The sequence below is a fragment of the Myotis myotis genome, unplaced genomic scaffold (genome assembly GCF_014108235.1).
Source record: "Myotis myotis isolate mMyoMyo1 unplaced genomic scaffold, mMyoMyo1.p scaffold_m19_p_19, whole genome shotgun sequence".
NCBI lineage: Eukaryota > Metazoa > Chordata > Mammalia > Chiroptera > Vespertilionidae > Myotis > Myotis myotis.
In genome coordinates, this window is record NW_023416323.1 from 6,101,736 (window position 1) to 6,122,509 (window position 20,774).

The window sequence follows — 20,774 nt, forward strand, 5'->3', positions numbered from 1 at the left end:
CCAGGCCTGCTCTCTGATGCTGCACCCAGTTGGCCATTGGCTCAGGCTGGAGGCTGGGCTCCCAGGATACTGGGACAGGCTGTGCTTGGCACACTGACCCAATCCCTAAATATGCACAGTGCCTGGCACACAAGCACACGAGAACAACCCACAGAACACTGTGTCCGGCAGGTGCCCATCCAAGCTTGCCAGATGCCAAGGTCTCACTGTGTGTTTACCTGTCCTTGTCACTACAGGCTGGCCATGCACTTGGCTGGTGCAAATTCACACTTGGTGCATGTGCCAGTGTTCAGACATTCGAGTCCACCCTTGGGCTATGGCGATGGTTCATCTGCTGGGAGCACGCCGAGTATGTGGCACACACTAACCCGTGCTGGCTACAGGACACTCAGCATACACCAAGTATGCCGTCATACACTGCATGCTCAGCACATGCCACCCCATGCCAGTTACACATGCCAGCTTGTGTGGTTACACGCTGAGAGCTCAGCACATGCTAAACTAGTGGGCCTCATGCTGTATGCTCAGCAATGGCAGGCCACCCCTGAAGACTCAGCACATGTCAATCACATGCTATGTGCTAGGTACATTCCAGCACATGTTAAGGGCTCAGTGTACATGCTCATGTCCCCACCAGAGGCCCACGCTGGCTGTCCCCGATCCCGACGACACCCTGCCTCACACCACTCAGTCAGGCAGAGACTGAACAGACAAGTTGTTTACTTATTAGAACCTGGGCCCTCTTTGCTCTGGGAACAGGAGGAGGCCGGGGGACTGGCCCAGCATGCATCCCCACTTCTTCTGGGGCTGACCCCTCCCCCAGCTCAGCTGGGATCTGGGGCCACAGCGTCAGGCGGCCGGGGGCGAAGGGAGAGGTGGGAGAACAAGGGCGTCTGTGGAGCCACAACGGGACAGACAGAAGCAGGGCTACGGGGACAGGGACCACGGCCCAGGGCATCTGGGTGTGTGGGGGCCTTGAAGGCCTCAGCCTGTCTGCTGGGACAGGTCTCAGAGCAGGCGACAGGCATTGCCCACGCTGTCGGCTGAGGCGTCGAGGTCGTGGCTGTAAGGGGAGTCCCAGTCCCTCAGGAAAACAGCCTCCAGCTGGCTCCGCAGGCCGCCCTCCCCGTTCTGTGTCACCAGCAGCGAGGTGCCCGCCGTCTCTGTGAAGTAACTGCCAGACCAGTTGGAGGTTCCTACAGGGCAGGGGGCAGAGTCAGGGCCTGTGGCAGTGCCTGGACCCCTCCCAGCCCTGGCGGTGCTCGGACACTCACCGATGTAGGCGGCGCGCTCGGTCACCATGTACTTGTTGTGGTTCACTCGGGCATATGGGATCCGGGCCTGGGCCTTGTCCGCAGGGACCACAAAGAGTTTCTGGGGGAGAGGGGAGAATGGGAAGCTGTGGGAGGTGCAGTGGGTTATAGACGCCCCCGGGTATGGGGTAGGGAATGGGGACAGGTCCGTAGGATTGGGGAATCCGTGAAAACCACAGGGCCAGAGCAGGGTCTGGAGGGGTGGCTTTCAGGCAACGCTGGCTGGGAGGCCCAATGACTTCATTTGCCACCGTGCCCTCTATAGTGACGCCCAGAGGGGCTCCTCTAGAATGGCCCTGTAGGCCGCACCTCAGATGTCCCATTTTCCAGACAGCCTTCCGTGACCCCTCAGGCTGGGGCAGGTGTGTCCTCTGGGCACTCCCATCCCACCCTCACCCTCCACCCTGCCCCCCCAAACCCGGGCCTCACGCATGGTCTCCCCGTCACCGTGCGGTTCACTCTGGGCTGTCTGTTAGGAGAGCTCCACAAGTACTATGTGCCCGGGACTGCCCAGCACAGGGGCTAAGGAGTGGGTTGTGGCAGGTGCTTACCACCTGGATGTCGGAGTGGGTGTGGTTGTCACGCAGGGCGGCCAGGGAGAGCAGGAAGGCTCGCATGGACGGCTCAGAGTGACCCCAGCAGCTGACCAGCAGGCGCACCTTGATGCCCCGCTCGTAGGCAGCCCGCCGCAGCCCATCATCGATGGCAGGCCAGAACCTTGGGGCGGGGGTGCAGGGTACAGGGTGGCTTTATCCACAAGCCTCACTCTTAGCTTTATGGAGCTCGGCCTGGGCCCTGCCTCAGCTCTGAGAGCCCCCAAACCCTAAGACCACTCATCTCTGACTCCCGGTCCTGTTCCTGCCTCCTTAAATACCACATCCTTTACTCCCTGATTCTGGCTCCCCTTCCTGCACCCCCAACCCGCCCTTTCCATCATCTTGTCTGCTGCTCTTACTACTTTCTCTGAGCCCCCCAACCCTGAAAACTCTTAGCCCCCATTCTTCAGGCCCTCATCTGTCTCCAGCCCATGCTCCCTGCTTCCCACTCCAGAAATCCGACACCCCCTGCCTCTGGCCTCCAGTCCCCAACTCACCCCCCTAACCCCAATATTCTCATCCTTTTCTCTGACCCCTCTGCCCTTGTCTGGAGCACCCAGGCCCCTCTCCCTGTTACCTCTGTCTTCTCTGCCTCTCCCCATCGCTTCACCTCCATCTGTCCCCTTGCCTCGGCTCCACTGCCTGCTTTCTGGGCCCCTTCACTCCCTCTCCCACGCCAGCGGCTCCCTGTCCGCCCACCCAGCAGTACCTGCGCGGGTGGGAGAACTCCATGGTGGGCAGGTAGTTCATGACTGCGATATAGATGAAACTCCGCGCATTGTCCACCACGTTGAGCAGAGCCTTCAAGTCTGGGGTGCGGCCACTCGGACACAGGGGTGGGGGCGCACTCTGGGGGTGAGGGGACAGGTAAGACGTGTGCCATGCCCGGGGTGCCATCACAATGGACCCGTGTACAGGCAGCTTGTCACTAGCCGGGTCCTGCGGTCTTGCTGAATCTGCAGCCTCCAGGAAGGGGAAGGATGCTTATGACGTCCATTTCACAGGTGAGGAGACTGAGCCGCAGAGAGGGTAAGTGACTTGCCTGAGTCACACAGCTGATAAACAGAGCCAGGATTTGAACCAGGCTGTCTGGTTCCAGAATTTATGCTCTAACCCAGTGGTTTAAGACAAAAGGTCCCCGATCCAGCACTAACAGCATCAACTGGGAACTTGTTAGAATTGCAAGTTTGTGGACCTCACTACACATGGCCTCCTGAATGAGGGTGCTGAGGTGGAGCCCAGGAATCCGGTGATATAGCATTCCCGGTGGTGCTCTCTCTCTCTTTTTTAATTGATTTCAGAGAGGAAGGGAGAGGGAGAGAGAGATAGAAATATCAATGATGAGCTGCCTCCTGCATGCGCCCTTCTGGGGATTGAGCCCGCAACCCAGGCATGTGCCTTGACCGGAATTGAACCTGGGACCCTTCAGTCCACAGGCCGATGCTCTACCCACTGAGCCAAACCGCTAGGGCACTCCCGCTGGTTCTGCTGCACACTCAGGTGTGAGGATCTCTGCTCTAATCGCTTTCATCCCTGACTCACTCCCAGGCCCCCCTGAGGGCACCCCTCGTGTGCCCACGCCACACCAGGCCCTTTACCCAGCTCTCTCCAGCCTCAGGACAGGTGAGCAAACTCAGGTTCTGAGAGGGGGAACCCTCAATTCCCTGTGGGAGACCACTGGAGTACAGGACCCCAGCATCCATACACCGTGTATGGCCCCCCCACAATGACTGGGCTTGGCCAGGTGACTTGTTTGGGGGGACTGAAGGGGACGAGGTTGGCCACCCCAACTAGTGAAAATATCAATAGCTAAAAAGAGACTCTCATAGCCAGTTAGCCTGGAGGTCAAATCACCCCTGGTATTGCCGACAACAATCAAGGCTTAATTACAACAAGACTGCGCACAAAGACCACTAGGGGGTGCACCAAGAAAAGATAAAAAAAATGCGGAGACAAAGAAACAGGACACAAATGTCAGAAATGGAAGATATAGAGCTCAAAACCACACTTTTAAGGTCTCTCAAGAACTGTCTAGAAGCTGCCGATAAACTTAGTAAGGCCCTCGAAAAGACTGGTGAGACCGCCGATAAATGTAGTGAGATCCTCAAGAAATCTAATGAGACCCTCGATGTTGTGATAAAGAACCAACTAGATATTAAGCATACACTGACTGAAATAAAGAATATTATACAGACACCCAACAGCAGATCAGAGGAGCGCAAGAATCAAGTCAAAGATTCGAAACGTGAAGAAGCAAAAAACACCCAACTGGAAAAGCAAAATGAAAAAAGAATCCGAAAATACGAAGATAGTGTAAGGAGCCTCTGGGACAGCTTCAAGCGAACCAACATCAGAATTACAGGGGTGCCAGAAGATGAGAGAGAGCAAGATATTGAAAACCTATTTGAAGAAATAATGACAGAAAACTTCCCCCACCTGGTGAAAGAAATAGACTTACAGGTCCAGGAAGCGCAGAGAACCCCAAACAAAAGGAATCCAAAGAGGACCACACCAAGACACATCATAACTAAAATGCCAAGAGCAAAAGACAAAGAGAGAATCTTAAAAGCAGCAAGAGAAAGAAACCCAGTTACCTACAAGGGAATACCCATACGACTGTCAGCTGATTTCTCAACAGAAACTTTGCAGGCCAGAAGAGAGTGGCAAGAAATATTCAAAGTGATGAATACCAAGAACCTACAACCAAGATTACTTTATCCAGCAAAACTATCATTCAGAATTGAAGGTCAGATAAAGAGCTTCACAGATAAGGAAAAGCTAAAGGAGTTCATCACCACCAAACCAGTATTATATGAAATGCTGAAAGGTATCCTTTAAGAAGAGGAAGAAGAAGAAAAAGGTAAAGATACAAATTATGAACAACAAATATGCATCTATCAACAAGTGAATCTAAGAATCAAGTGAATAAATAATCTGATGAACAGAATGAACTGGTGATCATAATAGAATCAGGGACATAGAAAGGGAATGGACTGACTATTCTTGGGGGGGAAAGGGGTGTGGGAGATGCGGGAAGAGACTGGACAAAAATCGTGCCCCTATGGATGAGGACAGTGGGTGGGGAGTGAGGGCGGAGGGTGGGGCGGGAACTGGGAGGAGGGGAGTTATGGGGGAAAAAAGAGGAACAAATGTAATAATCTGAACAATAAAGATTTAATTAAAAAAAAAAAAAAAAGCTAAAAAGAGCAGTGCCTTGCCCTAGACCAGTGATGGCGAACCTATGAACTCATTTTTTTGGTTGATTTTTCTTTGTGAAATGGCATTTAAATATATAAAATAAATATCAAAAATATAAGTCTTTGTTTTACTATGGTTGCAAATATCAAAAAATCTCTATATGTGACACGGCACCAGAGTTAAGCTGGGGTTTTTCAAATGCTGCCACGCCGAGCTCAGAAGGTTCGCCCTCGCTGCCCTGGGCAGTGTGGCTCAGTTGGTCGGAGAGCATCTCATGCGCTGAAGGGTCCCAGGTTTGACTCTGCTCGAGGGCACGTACCTCGGTTGCAGGCTCAATCCCTGGTGTGCGGGAGGCAACCAATCGGTGTGTCTCTCTCACATCGATGTTTCTCTCTCTCTGTCTCTCCGTCTCCCTTCCACTCTCTCTAAAAAAAAAATCAATGGAAAAATATCCTCGTATGAGAATTAACAAAACAAACTCCACAACAGCACTGCCTTGTCTAGAGTGCTCAGCATGTGCCACAGAGACAGCCGGCGCTGCCCACAGAACTTCTGCAGCGACGGAAATGTGTCTGTACCTGCACTGTCCTGAGGTGGCCGCTTGCTGCATGTGGCCACTGAGCACTTGGAGGTGGCTATGTGACTGAGGACCTGAACTTTCAGCTGGATTCAGGGCTAACGGGGAGGTATAGCTGGGCCCATGCAAGCCCTAAGAGGTCGTGAACGTTTTCTAGATGAAACTGAGGCCTAGTGAGGCTGGGATGCAGCCCAGGCCCCTGACTGAGCAGACTGAGCAGCAGTGAGGCTAGTGGCCCGACCCCTCCCCACCAATCCCTGGGCAGGGCTGGATGGAGGCCGTGAGGGCACGTGGCCAGGGGTGATAGGCCACGCTTCCTTCAGACTCACCGCCAGGTAGGCCAGAGCAGGGGTCCCGTTGAGGCAGATCTCCATTGGTGTCTTTTGATTGTAGAGGGTGTCATAGGACTGGGGCCAGGTTGACGGGATGGAGCTGCCCTCCTGGCCCAGGTACCAGTAGGCCTCAAAGATCTTGGTCAGGTCTTGGGCGAGACAACTGCAGTTGTACATGACCACGCCCAACTCCTTGACCTGTGGGAGGGAAGTGCTGGGGCTGGGGTAGTGGCCTCATGTCCACAGCAGCCCCATTCCTTCCCACGCCCCTCAAAATCCCCTCTCCCTTCTTTTTTTTTTTTTAACATATATATATATATATATATTTTTTATTGATTTCAGAGGGGAAGGGAGAGGGAGAGAGAGACAGAAACACCAATGATGAGAGAGAATCATTGATTGGCTGCCTCCTGCATACCCACACTAGGGATTAAGCCCATAACCCAGACGCATGCCCTGACCAGGAATTGAACCATGACATCCTGGTTCATAGGTCGATGCTCAACCACTGAGCCACACCGGCTGGGCTCTCTCCCTTCTTTTTGCCCCTCAGCTCCCCCCAACCCCCAGACCTCCATTTAAAGCCCTGGAATGGGCATGAACTTGATTCAAGACTAATATCTTTAGTCAAATTTTTATGAAAATCAGTGTCACTCCAAAGCTCCAGGTTTCGTGAACCTTTGCATGTGCTGTCACTTCTACCCTCCAATGAGGGAGCTCCTGCTTATTCTTAGGTTTCAGCTGATAGTTTCCTCCTCCAGGAAGCCTCCCCTGACTGCCCAGACTGCTTCAGGCATTCCTCTGAGCTCTCACAGTCCCTTGGGTTTCCCTCATCACTCTCTCTGGTGGCAAACCCATCTCCCCATTGGACTGGGAGGAAAGACAGCAGGGATGTCTCAGCCACAGCTGTATGTTCAGCATCTCCCCAAGGAGATGGTGAGATTGGGGACTGAGCAAATGATCACTGCCTGAGCTATGCCTTCTATCCTGTCTTGTGCTGGTTCCTACAGATCCTTCAGTTATCAGGTTAGTCAATGCCTCCTCTGAGAGCCCTTCTGATACCCCAGCTTGGGGCCCCCTTCCTGGCTCAGACCTCTCTGCTTGTGCTTCCCCCATCCCAGCCTTGACTCCTCTGGGCTGACACTACCTGGTGACTGGCCTGTCTCTGCACTGGGTAGTCCATCTGCTACCTCCGTGTTCCCAGCGTTACCCAGAGCAGAGCTGGGCTTAGAGGAGGCATCAGAGAATGAATAATGAAGCCCAAATGGGTGGACTGGGCCTTGAATGCCCTGGAGAGGGCCTGGCCGCTGTCACTGGGGACCAGAGGAAGCCCCAAGCTTCCATGACAGGTGGAGGGCAGTAGAGGGCTGGATTTGGGGACTTTCCTGGTAGAAAGTGGGAAGGAAGCCATTGAGGACTGGAGAGAGAACTCGGGGATTGAAGAGGGTGTAATTGGAGGCTGGGCACCTGTGGAGTGGGGAGTGGTCTGGAAAGGCGGGTGGGCAGGGTGCAGGCAGACCTGGGTGAGGGAGCGCCAGTCCATGTTGGCACTGCCGATGTAGAAGTGGGTCTGGTCCACCACCCAGAACTTGGTGTGCAGGACGCCATGGGTCAGCTTCTGCATGTCCACCATGCGAACCTGGGCACCTGCAACCGACAGGAGTGGGGGTCAGGGGCTGGCTTGGACAGCGCAGCCCAGCCCAGCCTGCACCCAGCTGCCCCCAACTCACCGCTCTGCAGCAGGGCCTGCAGGTCCGCCTGGGGCTGGGGCCCGCTGGGCTTGCTCACAGCGATGCGAACCTTCACACCTCGAGGTGCCAGGGTCTGGAGCTGCCGGAGGACTTCCTCACCCTTGGGAGGGGGATGGGGAGGAGCAGAGCCTCTGAGGGCCTGGTCCAGCCAGCTCTCCCGCCCCACACAGCACCCCATGGGGTTGTTTTGATGCTGGGCTTCCAGATGAGATCAGGAGTGATCAGGCTTTACATTAGCCAGTATGCCCAGGGATGGCTTTATAGGTTAGGATATTAAAACCTTTACTTGTTTTAATAACTGGCCGCTCTGAGCTTCGTCAGGGCCTCCCTGCCACTCCCGTGACATTCCAGGGACCTTCCCAAGATCCTACCTTGGAAGTGTCACTGCCTGGTACCACAGGGGCCTCCAGGCACTTTACAGGATACTGGGGGTTTGGCTTAGGCTGGGGGTCTGGGAAGGTACAGGTGAGGCTCGGTGATGCCAATAACAGTAATAGTAACAGCCCACGATTCCCTAGTTCCTACTTGAGAGGGGCCTGTTCCAAGCCCCTTCACGTCTGAACTCACTGAACTCTCACCACTCTCACTGAGGGGGCAAGTCTGAGTAACATCCCGAGGTGCAGATGAGGAAGCAGCGCCGGAGGATTCAGTGGTGAAGCAGGACTCGAACCTAGGCTGCTGCTTTCCAGGCCTGTGCTTGCGCTTTGAACCACTCCAGTGGGAGCAGCAAGGAGTGCGAGTACCTATCATTTCTAACTTTTGTAATTTTTTCAGGTAGTGCTTAAGGAGCCCCACAGTGTGAATAAATTTTAAGCCCATTTCTCACAGAAAGAGGCAGCAGAAAGAGGAAAAAAAGGGGAAACTTCTGTGATTTTCAACAAAGGGGTGATCCACCTAGACTGCTCCTTCCCAGACCTTGAAGCTTTATGGTTTTTAAGTTTGTCTGCAGACCAAAGAATATACTAATAACAAATGCTTATAAAGGGCTGACTGTCAGGCACCGCGCTATAATTTGCATGATTAGCCCGTTCCATCCTCCTAAGGGCTGGGTGCTATACACTGGCCCCATTCCACAGATGAGGAAACCGAAGCCTGAGAGTGGAAGTGACCTGCCCAAGGGAAGCGGCAGCCTGGCTAGAGGCTGGGCTGTTTCTCACTCGGCTCTTCCATTTCTTGGGGTGACAGGGTCGGGGCAGCTTGTGAGTAAGTGGCATCTGCCAGCCTACTCCCTCGTAACCAAACCCACACCCGACATTCAGAGGCCTACAGGGGACGGTGATAAACACCCCCGGCCCAGAGGGCCATGTGAAGACAGTTGCTTCCAAACACCTGTGTCCAACCCATTGAATGAGACATGCCTACCTGTCTCCTGGGCTGCAGGAAAACCCCTTGCACCCCGACTCCTAATGCCTCCCACTGTCCCCTTGCTTCCCACCAGGGCCCGGGTTGCCAGGTACCTGCTGTGCAGAGGGCTCCTGAGTGTGGGTATCATTGTTGGTGAGGGTCCAGTAGAAGGAGGCGATGTCCAGGCTGCTGTGAGCCCGGGCGAGCAGGCCCAGCCAAGCCTGGCTGGTGGAGGGGTGGCTAGTGGAAGCCTCAGGGAAGTCCAGGCCCTCGGGGATACTCTCCACCAGCACTGCTCTGCGGGATGGGGGAGGGGCGGCTGGCATCAGGCATAGCACACCCTGAGCCCACCTGTCTGCCCACCCAGGATGGAAGACTGTGTATTGTGCATGCCTGTAGTCATGATTCTCTGAATTCATGCATCTGTCTACCTGGAGGTGTGAAAGGAAGGTGTGTATGTGGATGCCTGTCCGCAGATGTGGACAGATGGTGCAGTGTGTGTCTGTGTGTGCCTGTCTCTTCACAGACCTGGACAGACGATGATGCTGTGGCTGCCATGGGAACAGTGTCGGGGATGGGGGTGGGCACGGAGGGAAGAACCGTGGTGCACTTGGGAGGCTGCAATCACCTCACAGTCATGGGCACTGGCTGATGCTGAGGGCAGGCCCTTCCTGGTGTGTCTACGTGTCCCTCGCTTGTCAGGGCCTCTTCCTCCACCATCCCAGGCTCTCCACTTCCCCACTTACTCGCAGGGGTCATAGCAGGGTGCTGGGGGCTGGTTGGCTCCAAAGAGATGCAAGTCACTGTATTCCCATAAGAACAGCTGAGTCATCAGGGCACCAAAACCCACAACAGCCAGGATGAGAACCAGCAGGACCCAGCGGGCTTTCTGTGGGAAGAGGCGGTCAGCCAGCCCAGGGGGCACAGCCCGGCCCATGCCTGAGACAGACCAAGGGTGGCCGTGGGCTCCTACCTTCTCGGCAGCCTTCCACGCCTCGATCTCATTCATGGGCAGCTCACTGACGGACTCCTCAGTAGGCAACTTCAGCTGGGGAACAAGGTGGTTTGGGGGTGACATGGGCGCCCCTACTCTCCCCTGTGCCCAATCCCTCGCCGCTGGGGCCCCATCCACCTACCTCCTGATACATCAGTTTAGGCTTCATCTTGCCAGGCAGCCGGGGGCACGCAGAGTGCAGGTAGGAAAGTGGGTGTATCAGGGTCTCCAAACTGTGGGAACAAAAGCTGGCACTGTGTGGGGGTGTTCTGGGCTTTTGGATGACACCACACAAGGCGGATGAGTCTTGGGGCTCACGGGATCCACTGGGTTCTGTCCATGATCACGGGGGTCAATGGCACGGAGCCCGCCAGCCCAAAAGGAGGAAGCAGACCGCTGGTCAGCAGGGATTTCGAAATCCCTCAAGCTCTAACGCCTCTGCTCTCTTCCCAACGACATGCGGTAGCCGCCCTTTCAGTGCCCGCTCTGCAACCCACCAGCACCTTGCCTTCTCTGAGCGCTAATCTCGACATTCCCAGAGACAGCTTCGGATGGGGTCAGCTCGGCGGAGCCCCAAACCTCTGCGCCTGGCTCTCCTAGCCAGGGAGCACTTTCCAGGTGCCTCCTCCGTTCTGACCCCCAGGTACCCACCAGCCAGCGCAGGCCGGGAGCCCAGGACCATCCTGGGCCCCCCGCCAGCTCCCAGCCCATCCCCCCAGCCCGCCTCCCCTCCCCTACCCCGGAGGGGCCTCGGCTTCGGTCGGCAAGCTGCAGCTGCTACTCCGCGGGGCCCCAGCTTCTGCCCCAACAGGCTGAACTGGGGCGAGTGGAAGGCGGGGGCGGGACCGAGGAGGCTCCGCCTGTGCAGCAGGGAGTCTGCGCAGGGACCGGGGGCCGGGCCCCCAGGTATGGTCCCGCCTACCTGGCCTGGCGGGGAGAGTGCATGGGGGTCGGATGGACTCTGCTGCACCGACCCGAGAGCCACCGTGCACGCCAGGGAAGCCACAGGTAAAGAAAAAGGACCCCGCGTCCCCGCCGGGGCTGGGCTGGTTAGAACCTCCTGCCGCCCAGCGAAGAGGCTGCGGTCTGATCCCGCAGGGGGCGCTGTGGAGGCGGCCGAGGATGTTTCTCCGCCTCTAGAATCGGTGAGAAACGCACTCCCGGGTGAGAATTTAAAAAAGACACCGCCCCCACCTCCCCAATCTTTTCTCTCTACAAACCTTGTGAAGTTTGGTACCACGGGCATGCGTTGCCTAATCAAACATAAATACATAAGATAATGTTTTAAAAACTTATAAAATACAATGGAGACATCAAAGTTGAGTGACAGCCCACGCTCTGGGTGGGAAGAGCAGGGCGGGGAAAGGAGACGGTGGGTTTTCTGTTGGAGTCTATTTTACTTGACTTATCATTTTTTTAAAAGCCAACTGATAGGGATTTTTAAAAATTTTGTTTCTGAATCCAGGCTCCGGCTCGCGGATAGGCTGGGTTCCCCACCTCTCAAGCTCCTGTCTCCCAGGGAGATATAAATTGGAGAACCCTTCCCCACCCACTTCTGTCAGTGAATGGGGGGCAGGACCCCCTCCCCCCAGCCAGGCAGGAAGTTGACAGATAAATGCAGAAAAGCATATTTTTGAGAGAAGAGCGTCAGAAGTGGTTGCTTTGAGAGTGGGACTTGGGGGTGGGTTAGAATTGCATTTTAATATATTTGTATTTTCAGGATCCCAGGCTGGGGAAGGTAGAGCTCAGCTAGACCCATCCTCTCATTGCAGGGAGACAAATGGAGACGGGGCAAATGGATCCAGCAAGAACTGGCAACGGACCACGGTATCCTGAGATCACCAGAGCAGAAGATAGCAAGGAAACAAGTCTTAGAGGTGGTTGGTAGCAGGGTTTCAGGGTGGGGGAAGGAGGTATGGGGCAGGAAACAACTTTTGCCGCTTTTGTTTTTTTGTTAACCCTCGCCTGAGGATATTTTTTCCATTGCTTTTCAGAGAGAGTGGAGGGCAGGGAGGGAGTGGGAAAAGAGAGAAACATTGATGTGAGAGACACATGGACTGGTTGCCTCCTGCATGAGCCCCCATCAGGGGCTGGGAGCAAACCCACAAACCAGGTAGGTGCCCTTGACCCTGAATCTGAACCCATGACCCTTTGGTCCTTGGGCTGACACTCTAACCACTGAGCACACCAGCCAAGACTTGCCGTTTATTTATTTGCAAAGACCTTGGTGAGAAATGTTGTATTAAGATTAAGGGCTTGGGAACAGCAGATGTGAAATTAGGAAAGCTGAGATGAACAAGAGCAAAACTGAGGGAGCAGTGAGGCTTGGAGAGGTGAGGGACAGGACTGAACACACTGAGCCGGGGAACCGGGACACCGATAATAAACCGAAAATAGGAAGAAAATAGAGGGAGTTCACTGAAACAGTTAGTGACCTTTTGGCTTTCAAATTCTACTAGTATAGTGATTACAGGGACTGTAATGAGGGGGTTAGTTGTAACTTCTGTTGTACTTTCATCAAAGCAAAACACTAGTACTGGAGAAGTGGGTTCCATATATGAGGATTCATATATGAGCCTCCACACTTATGTGACCGTATGACCTTGAAAAATGACAATGCAATTGTGCCTTAGTTTCTCCATCTGCAAAATGGGCATGGTAACAATAGCACTTTTCATAAGGTTGTTCATGAATTTTACACATATTTATTGAGTACCTGTGTACTTGGTATTGTTTTAGGCTCTGGGGATAATGCTGTGAACAAAACAGACATGAGGAAAGACAGACAAAAAGCAAAATAAGTAAATTATAGTAATAAGTACTATAGAAAATCAGGAAAGAGGGATAGGGGTAAGGGTGGGGTTGGGGTTGTTTGCAATTGTAATTAAGTCAGAGAAGGCCTCTCAGAGAAGGAGCTACATGGACTTCCTGAGGGAAGTGCTCCAAGCAGAGGGCAGGCCAGTGCGCCTTTAGCACAGTAGGCAAGCAGGAGAGGGAGAGATGAGTCTGGGAGGTGACAGGAGCAGGTCATACAGGGTTACCTGGACCATGGTGAGGACAGGGCCTGAGCAAAGGAGGGTTCTGCCTTTGGTGTTGTAGTGGGTTGAATTGTGGCCTCAAAAAAGATATATCTGATGTGGGCATTACCCCTGGGACTTGTGAATGTGACATCTACAAAAAGGGTCCTTACAGAGAACAGACTGATGGTTGCCAGAGGCGAGGTGAAAGGTGAAGGGATTATGAAGTACATATTGGGCCCTGGCCAGTCTGGCTGATTAGTGGCAGTCTGTGCACAGAAGTGTCTCTCTCACATCGATGTTTCTCTCTCTCCCCCTCCCTCCCTTCCACTCTCTCTAAAAATCAACGGGAAAAATATCCTCCAGTGAGGATTAACAAACAAACAAAAAGAAGTACAAATTGGTAGTAACAGAATAGTCACGGGGGTGTCAAGCACAGCATAGGGAATACGGTCAGTGACATTGTAATAACTGCATGATGCCAGGTGGGGACTGGAAATATCAGGGGAACACGTGATCAAGTATATGGTTGTCTAACCACTATGCTGTACACCTGAAACTAACACAAAATAATATTAAATGTAAACTGTAATTGAAAAATAAAATTTAAATTAAAAGAAAAAGAAGTCTTTGCAGATCTGATCGAATAAAGGATTATCTGGGTGGGCCCTAAATCGAAGGACAAGTGTCTCTGAGAGACAGAAGAGACTGGAGTGACGTAGCTGTAAACCCAGATATGCCTTGAGCCACCAGATTCTGGGAGAGCCAGGGAACAGATCTCCCCTAGAGCCTCTGGGGGGTGGGGGGGCCATGGCCTTGCTAACACCTTCATTTTGGAGTTCTAGCCTCCAGAATTGTGAGAAGAAACTTCTGTTGTTTTAAACCACCCCGATTGTGGTAACTTGTTAAGGCCACATGGGCAACTGGTGTGGTTTGCAGGTTCCCCCTGGCTGTGTGGTGAGCAGACTTGGGGAAGGGGGTACAGGAGCTGGAGCAGGGAGACCAGGGTGGGGGCAGCCACTAGGAGAAGATTGGATGGAGTCTGGTTACATTTTAAAGGTGGAGCTGATGGGATCTCTAATCCAATTGGATGCAGAATCCAGGTAAAGGACGGAGTTGAGGATGACTCCAGGGGTTTGAGCCTGAGCAACTCAAGGATGAAGATGCTAGTAGCTGAGCTAGGGAAGATTAAGGAGGAGCAAATTTGAGGAAAAGAGCAGGAATAAAGAATGAATGGCCCTAGCTGGTTTGGCTCAGTGGATAGAGCATCAGCCTGCGGACTTAAAGGTCCCAGGTTGGATTCCAGTCAAGGGCACATGCTATCTCTCTCTCCCTCTCCCTTCCTCTCTGAAATCAATAAAAATATATTAAAAAACAACAACTATCCAGGTGGATCCTTCAAACTAAAGGATTAATACATATCAAGCGCATAGAATGGGCATGTAAGAGGCTCTGAATAAATGTGATGTGTCAAGGCTAACAGCCAAAAAAAAGAAAAAAAAGAAAGAAAAGAAAAAAGGCATCATTACTACCCCCAACCCCAGCCAAGGTGGTTGCAGTTCAGTTGCTATTTAATTTTTAAAATGCACATAGGATGTCTATGGAGATTAAAATATGAGGCTCGGACTCCTAGCTGGAGTGCCCTCCCCCCACATTCTAGTCTTCAGAAAAGGACTGTGAGTTCAGCTGGAGAAGTATCTGGTGCTCCCACCCCAGGTCCCAGGGGGAGCAGGTAGGATGGAACTGAAGGGCTGGAGCAGCAGGGCTCCCAGCCAGGCTGGCAGGTGCTGGCATTGTCCTCAGCTGGTCTCCTGTGTTCCCAGGTTCCTAGAAGCCCCCATGGGGCTCCAGTGCAATGACCAGGCTGGTCCTTATGCTCCCCTTCCTTGCACCTCTCCAGCCCATGGAATGTCCTCTCCCCTTGACCTGTGCCCTCCCTGCTTGTGTGACACCACAGACCGCAGGAAAGGAGGAAGCAAAACCCACAAGGCTTTTGAGACACATTGGTACAGCTCCCCGAACACTCCACTCCTGGGTGAGGGGGTGGGGTTGGGAAGATTTGGTTCCTCCTCCATAGCTTTGGATTGGAGAGTCCAGGGTTCAAATCCCACACTGTCACTTCCTTCGGGAGTTACCTCAGGCTTGGGGCTTTACTTCTCTGAGCCCTGCTGGCCTCATTTATAAAATAGGATCATCTTACAGTTTTAGACACTGTCTGGGGCACAGTGGCTGGGGGATCTCCAAATGGTATATGGGGGTGGGTCTCAAAGTCCCAGAGCCCCGCATCCAGGTCTCAGCTCTGTGTGTCCCTGGGAAAAGAGGCTCCCTTCTCTGAGCCTTACTTTCATTCTCAGACAGTGAGCCACTTATATACCAACCTCACATTTGCTGGGAAGTCAATGAATCCATCCACGGCAGGCAGGTAGCACAGCACACTTCCGATACAAGCTGGCTGGTGAGAACTGTATGTCCCCTATTTGATCACAGATAATCTTGTGTGTCCCCTGAAAAACGAAGTCTGTGTCTGGTTTATTCCTCTGCCCCCGCTCCCTGCCAATGCCCAGCATACTGTACACTCAAGAAATGTCTGTTAAAAACAGAAGAAATGGAGTAGAATGGAAATTCCTGAGAAAGGATTTTCTTAGCTGTCTCTCTAGACCTTGTGACACTTTTTTATATACAGTGATAACCAGCTTGTGTTCTAAGCCCAGAACAGGTGGACTAGGAGCAGGTCATGGCATCTCAACCTGAGAGTAAAATTCAAGGTTGAATTAAGGTTGAGTGCAAAGGAGAGTGGGGGCCACTCAGCTGCTGAAGCGCAGGTGGAGCCCGGACAGGCCACACGCCAGGAAGCACCCACAAACCCATGGACCTCCCATGTGGCTCAAACTGAAATGTCCTCGTGTTTAAAGGAGCCAATTTCCCCCTGATCATGCAGACCTCTTTGGACTGAACAATCAACTGTCTGTGGTTAAGTCTACAGAAAACAAAACAGAGCTTTGGTTTTGTAACTTTTTTGTTTTTGTTTTTAGCAGAATCTTTATTTCAAAAGACTCCTCCCTAGAAGGTGCCGGCCTGAAAAACAATTAAATAGGTCAAAATAAAACAAATGAAACCCATCATGAATGGGGAATACTTCTGATTTGGAATTCAAAGTCTAAGCTGTCACCTCCCTGTTAAAAGCCCCTCTGTGGGTTCCCACTGCCTTCAGGACAAAGTGCCATGCCCTCTAGGGACCCCACCTTTACAGATTCAGGTCCCCTTTCTGACACCAAAGCCATCTCCAACTCTCACCTCCTCCCTGAACTCTAGTCTGGAAGTCTCATGGCCTTTTAGATACCTCCCTCAAGGTGTCCCCAATCCCCTTACACCCGCTATGTCCCCAACTCCCCTTAGCATCTCTCCCAAATCTGCTCCTCCTCTGCACCCCCATTTCAAGGACAGCTGTCCTGCCCATCCTTCAGGTCTCATCCTGTGTGCCAGCTCCTCCAGAAATCCCTCCCTGACTCCGAGGGAGCCCTGGGCTTCGTCTTAGACCCCCCATGTGTCTACTTGGCCTCCTGACGGTCTCGCACCCACCCCTATCTCTCCCACCTCCCTCCCTTATCTCTCCCATGGCTTCAACCTGGACTCTCCGGCCACCTCCTTTCCAGCCTTCACTCAACCCTTCCAATCCCCCTCCGAGTTTGACTTGCCTTCCATCCCCACTCAAAAACTCCCCGTGGGCCCCAGTGTCCTCACTGTGGATCTGAGTCCTGAACGATCTTCCCTAATAACTTACTCTCACCATCCTTGATGACCCAGCCATTTTTAATATCTTTCGGTTCCTTGAACTGAAACCACTTTTACCGCCAACCCTCCCACAGCTTCTCCTTTCATCTTGCTCACGCGTATCAACTAGAGTCCCATCTATTCCAGGAAGCTCTCCCTCACCCCCTAGTTGGTTCAGGTATCCCTTTTGGGCTCTGACAGTCCCCCGAGGTTCTCCATCCTAGCCCTGACCACTCTGGGCCGTCACTGCCTGGTGATGGAACTGTCTCCCACTGGACTGTGAAACCTACGAGGGCAGAGCGAGGCTGTCTCAGTCACGTTTATGTCCCCATTACCACCCAACACAGGGAGAGTACATGGCAGGCGCTCAGTGGCCAGCTCATTCATCTAGTTATTCAACTTGTATTTATTCAGTGAATACCTGCTGACAAGCCCTGTCTAGAAATTGAAAATACAGCATAGAACAGAAACAAAATCCCTGGTAAAGATGGCATTTGGGGGCAGAGGGGGAGGGAGTGAAACAACAGATAAATGAGTGAAACATAAAATGTGTCTTGGAGAAAAAGAAAGCAGGGGAGGAGGATGGTGGTATTACAACAGAAAATGGTGGATATCTGAATTCAAAAATAACACAGCTTATCTGGGGGGAAAAGCATTATTAGCCCTGTTTTTTAGATGCAGGGCAGGGCTCAGGGAAATGACTACCTAGGTTGCGTAGTGTCGGTTTGTTGGCCCGGAATTTGAACAGAGCTCAGTTCTGCTCCAGGATACTACACTGACAAACCAACTCATGGGCAGCGAAGAAACAGACTGTCTTTTCCTTGCAGCTCCAAGGGAGGCCTGTGCCTGTGAAAGTGCTGGATGTGGGGCTAGAACAGGGGTGGGCAAACTTTTTGACTCCGAGGGCCACAATGGGTTCTTAAACTGGACCGAAGGGCCGGAACAAAAGCATGGATGGAGTGTTTGTGTGAACTAATATAAATTCAAAGTAAACATCATTACATAAAAGGGTACGGTCTTTTTTTTTTTTTTAGTTTTATTCATTTCAAACGGGCCGTAGTTTGCTCATGGCTGGGCTAGAAGGTAGGGTTCCTTATGTTTATCAAACCAGACACTGATCTAAGCAGTTTATACATTTAATTCTTTTTTTTAAAGCCCCATTTAACAGATAAGGGAACTAAAGACCCAGAGAGGTTAAGTCATTGGCACACAACCAGGAAACAATGGAACCAGGATTTGACCTCAATCTGCCTCAGGCCCAAGGGGTGGACAGGTGCCTCTCCTGTTGTTTACTATCTGCAGTTCCGTAGATGCCCTCCCCTCCTCCCTCCCCAACAGCAGATGAACCCAGAGGTGGCTTTGGCCTCTCAAAAACTACCAATATCCCTTCCCCTCCCAATCTTTGAGGGGGACATTTGAAGCGTCCTCCAAATAGAAAGGATATATGAGTGCAGCTTTAAGAAGAGGACTCTTGCTCTCCTTCCAACCAGGCTGGTCTTGCCGATCCATCCTTGGTACTTTGCCGCTGCTTTGGGTCACATTATGTCACATCAAATGGTGTCCCTCTGCTCCGCCAAATCTTCCAGTGGCTCCCGCCCACCTCACTCAGAGCCAAGCTGATGGGCCCTCAGCACTCCACCGATCTCATCCTCCAGCCCTCTCCTCCCTCACTGGCCTCCTTGCTACTCCTTAAATATTCCATGTTCTTCCCTCAGGGCCTTTGTATTCGCTGTTCTCTCTGCCTTAAGGGAGAGCCACACCACTCTCCCTTAATCCGGGTCTTTGTTCAAACACCACCATATCAGAAAACCTTTTCTGCCCACCTTATTTAAAACTACAACCTTTATCGTGCAGTCCCCACCCTCCTCCTAAAACATCCTACAATCTACTTCCCTGTTTCTAATTGTCTCTTGTCCCTGCTAGATTGTAAACTCCATGGGGCCAGAGATCTCTAGGTTCGTTCACTGATGTGTGCCCAGTGCCTAGCACAGGGTTGGCCATGTAGAACGTGCTTTCCGAATAGTTGCTGAGTGAATACTTGTGTTTTCATTCCCGTGTTGCAGGAATGAAACTGAGGCACAGGCACATTAAGCTATCTGCCAGGTCATGCAACTATTTAAGTACGATACGCTAGAATCACCCGACCGTCATGGCTCCGTGGTGGAGTGTCAATCTATGAGCCAGGAGGTCACACAGTTTGATTCCCGGTCAGGGCACACGCCCTAGGTTTCGGGCTCAATCCTCAGTAGGGGGCATACAAGAGGCAGCCGATCAATGATTCTCCCTCACCATTGATGTTTCTATCTCTCTCCCTTCTCTAAAATAAAAAAAAATATATATTAAAAAAAATAAATGCTAGAATCAAGATTGGAACCAGGGTGTCGCAGATCCCAGGGACACACTGCTAGCCACTGTCCTACCTCACGTAGGCAAGCTGACTAAATAAGATACTTACCATTCCACCTGGGGACTCAGGGTTGCTGACATTTGACTGAGGTGTGGTGGGACCTGCCTCATCTCTCTGTATCCTCAATTCTAGAAGTCAAGGGAGGTCTGGGTCTAAGCTTCCTCTAGTCTCCCCCAAACCCTCCCAACTCACACCACTGTACCAGTAAATGCTCTCATTTTTTGGGTAGCGATCACTCAGTCCAACAAGGTGAAGAGATAAGGATTAACTATTTACGTGAGCAAGATTCGTGATGGCTGATGGGCCACCCCCTCAAGTGTGGTGCCGTGGCAGACGTGAGGACAATGTGGAGATCGTGATGTGGGGTGGCTGCCATGGCAGAGGGTATCACACACGGTATACGGTGTGTGACTGACGCCATAGCAATGATGAAGAGGTGGGGGCAGGGAGAGAGCAACAGTGAGGAGGTGATGAAGGTGATTGGACGAGGGTGAGAGTGATATGGTTACTAACAATATTAGCCCAAATCACCATGTCAAGCTGGACATAACACAAGAATAAACTGGCAGAATCCTCCCAATCACCCCTGATGTAGGTGTCCTGTGTGCATTTCATAGAGGAGGAAGCTTGGATTGCAAAGGTGTGACTGGTAGCCAAGGTTACCCAGAAGTTTAGTGGGGGAGCTGGATTCTGGCTCTACCCCGCATGGTGGTGAGTATGTGACACGGGCAAATGCTGGAGATGTGGAGGGAAAGAACCCTGTAAGGCAGCGTTGCTCCTTACGGGGAAAACCAGAAGCATGAGGCATGGACGGTGACAGCTAGAGGAGCAAACGTGACATGGGAGAGATGGTGACACAGGGGCGAGGATAACACAGGGGAACATGAACGCGATTTAAGGTGAGGGTGACAGGAGACGTGCGAAGGTGACACGGGTGTATGATGACAGTTTAGCTGGCGACATAAGAAGCCGATGGCGACTACAAGGCACAACTGTGCGCTATGGTGGCAATGGGCGCTTAAAGGGGACAACAGCGAGTTAAGGGGGTTGGTGGCGACAGAAGGAAGGTGATAGCGACAGAGGGGGAATGGTGACAATTTAAGCGGGATGCGGCGTAAGGGAGGAATGGCGATATAAAAGGACCGAGAACAACATAAGGGTAGAGACGCATTACCGACACGAGGTGACAACACAAGGAGGGCAGCGGAGGCGCCGCGCCCCCAGATCGCACAGTACCTGCACTGCCCGCTCCCACTCCAGCACCCAGCCGGGCACGAACCCTCGGTATTGGAGGTGGGCCCACACGCCCGCTGTGCGCAGGCGCAGTCTGGCTGGAATGCGGGTCAGCGTGGGCCTCGCTTGTGCCTTTCTGATTGGCCGCGCTCCTCGCTAGTGCAGGGCGGGGGGAAGTGCCCTGGAGACTGTGAGTGATCACGTGACGGCTGCCGCCTTACTCTCGTTGGTGGCGGCCCTG

The 20,774-nt window shown here is 52.6% G+C and overlaps 1 protein-coding gene across 4 annotated transcripts; it reads right to left on the reverse strand.

Moving 5' to 3' along the window:
• Positions 1-702: 702 nt before the first annotated feature.
• On the reverse strand, positions 703-20,681 carry PLD3 (phospholipase D family member 3). Of its 4 annotated transcripts, none has more exons than XM_036346365.1 (13): positions 20,537-20,681; positions 15,501-15,626; positions 10,248-10,338; positions 10,085-10,159; positions 9,858-10,000; positions 9,225-9,408; positions 7,747-7,867; positions 7,536-7,663; positions 6,014-6,214; positions 2,619-2,758; positions 1,865-2,030; positions 1,275-1,374; positions 703-1,196 (listed from the first exon to the last, which is right to left on the reverse strand). In XM_036346365.1, the coding sequence occupies exons 3-13, from the start codon at positions 10,272-10,274 to the stop codon at positions 1,009-1,011; spliced, it is 1,473 nt and encodes a 490-aa protein (XP_036202258.1). In that variant the 5' UTR covers positions 10,275-10,338; positions 15,501-15,626; positions 20,537-20,681; the 3' UTR covers positions 703-1,008. The 4 variants fall into 4 exon arrangements, with proteins under 4 accessions (XP_036202258.1, XP_036202259.1, XP_036202260.1 ...); XM_036346366.1 differs by having other exon boundaries at positions 15,501-15,595; positions 20,537-20,564; XM_036346367.1 differs by lacking the exon at positions 15,501-15,626 and having other exon boundaries at positions 20,537-20,668.
• Positions 20,682-20,774: the final 93 nt, after the last annotated feature.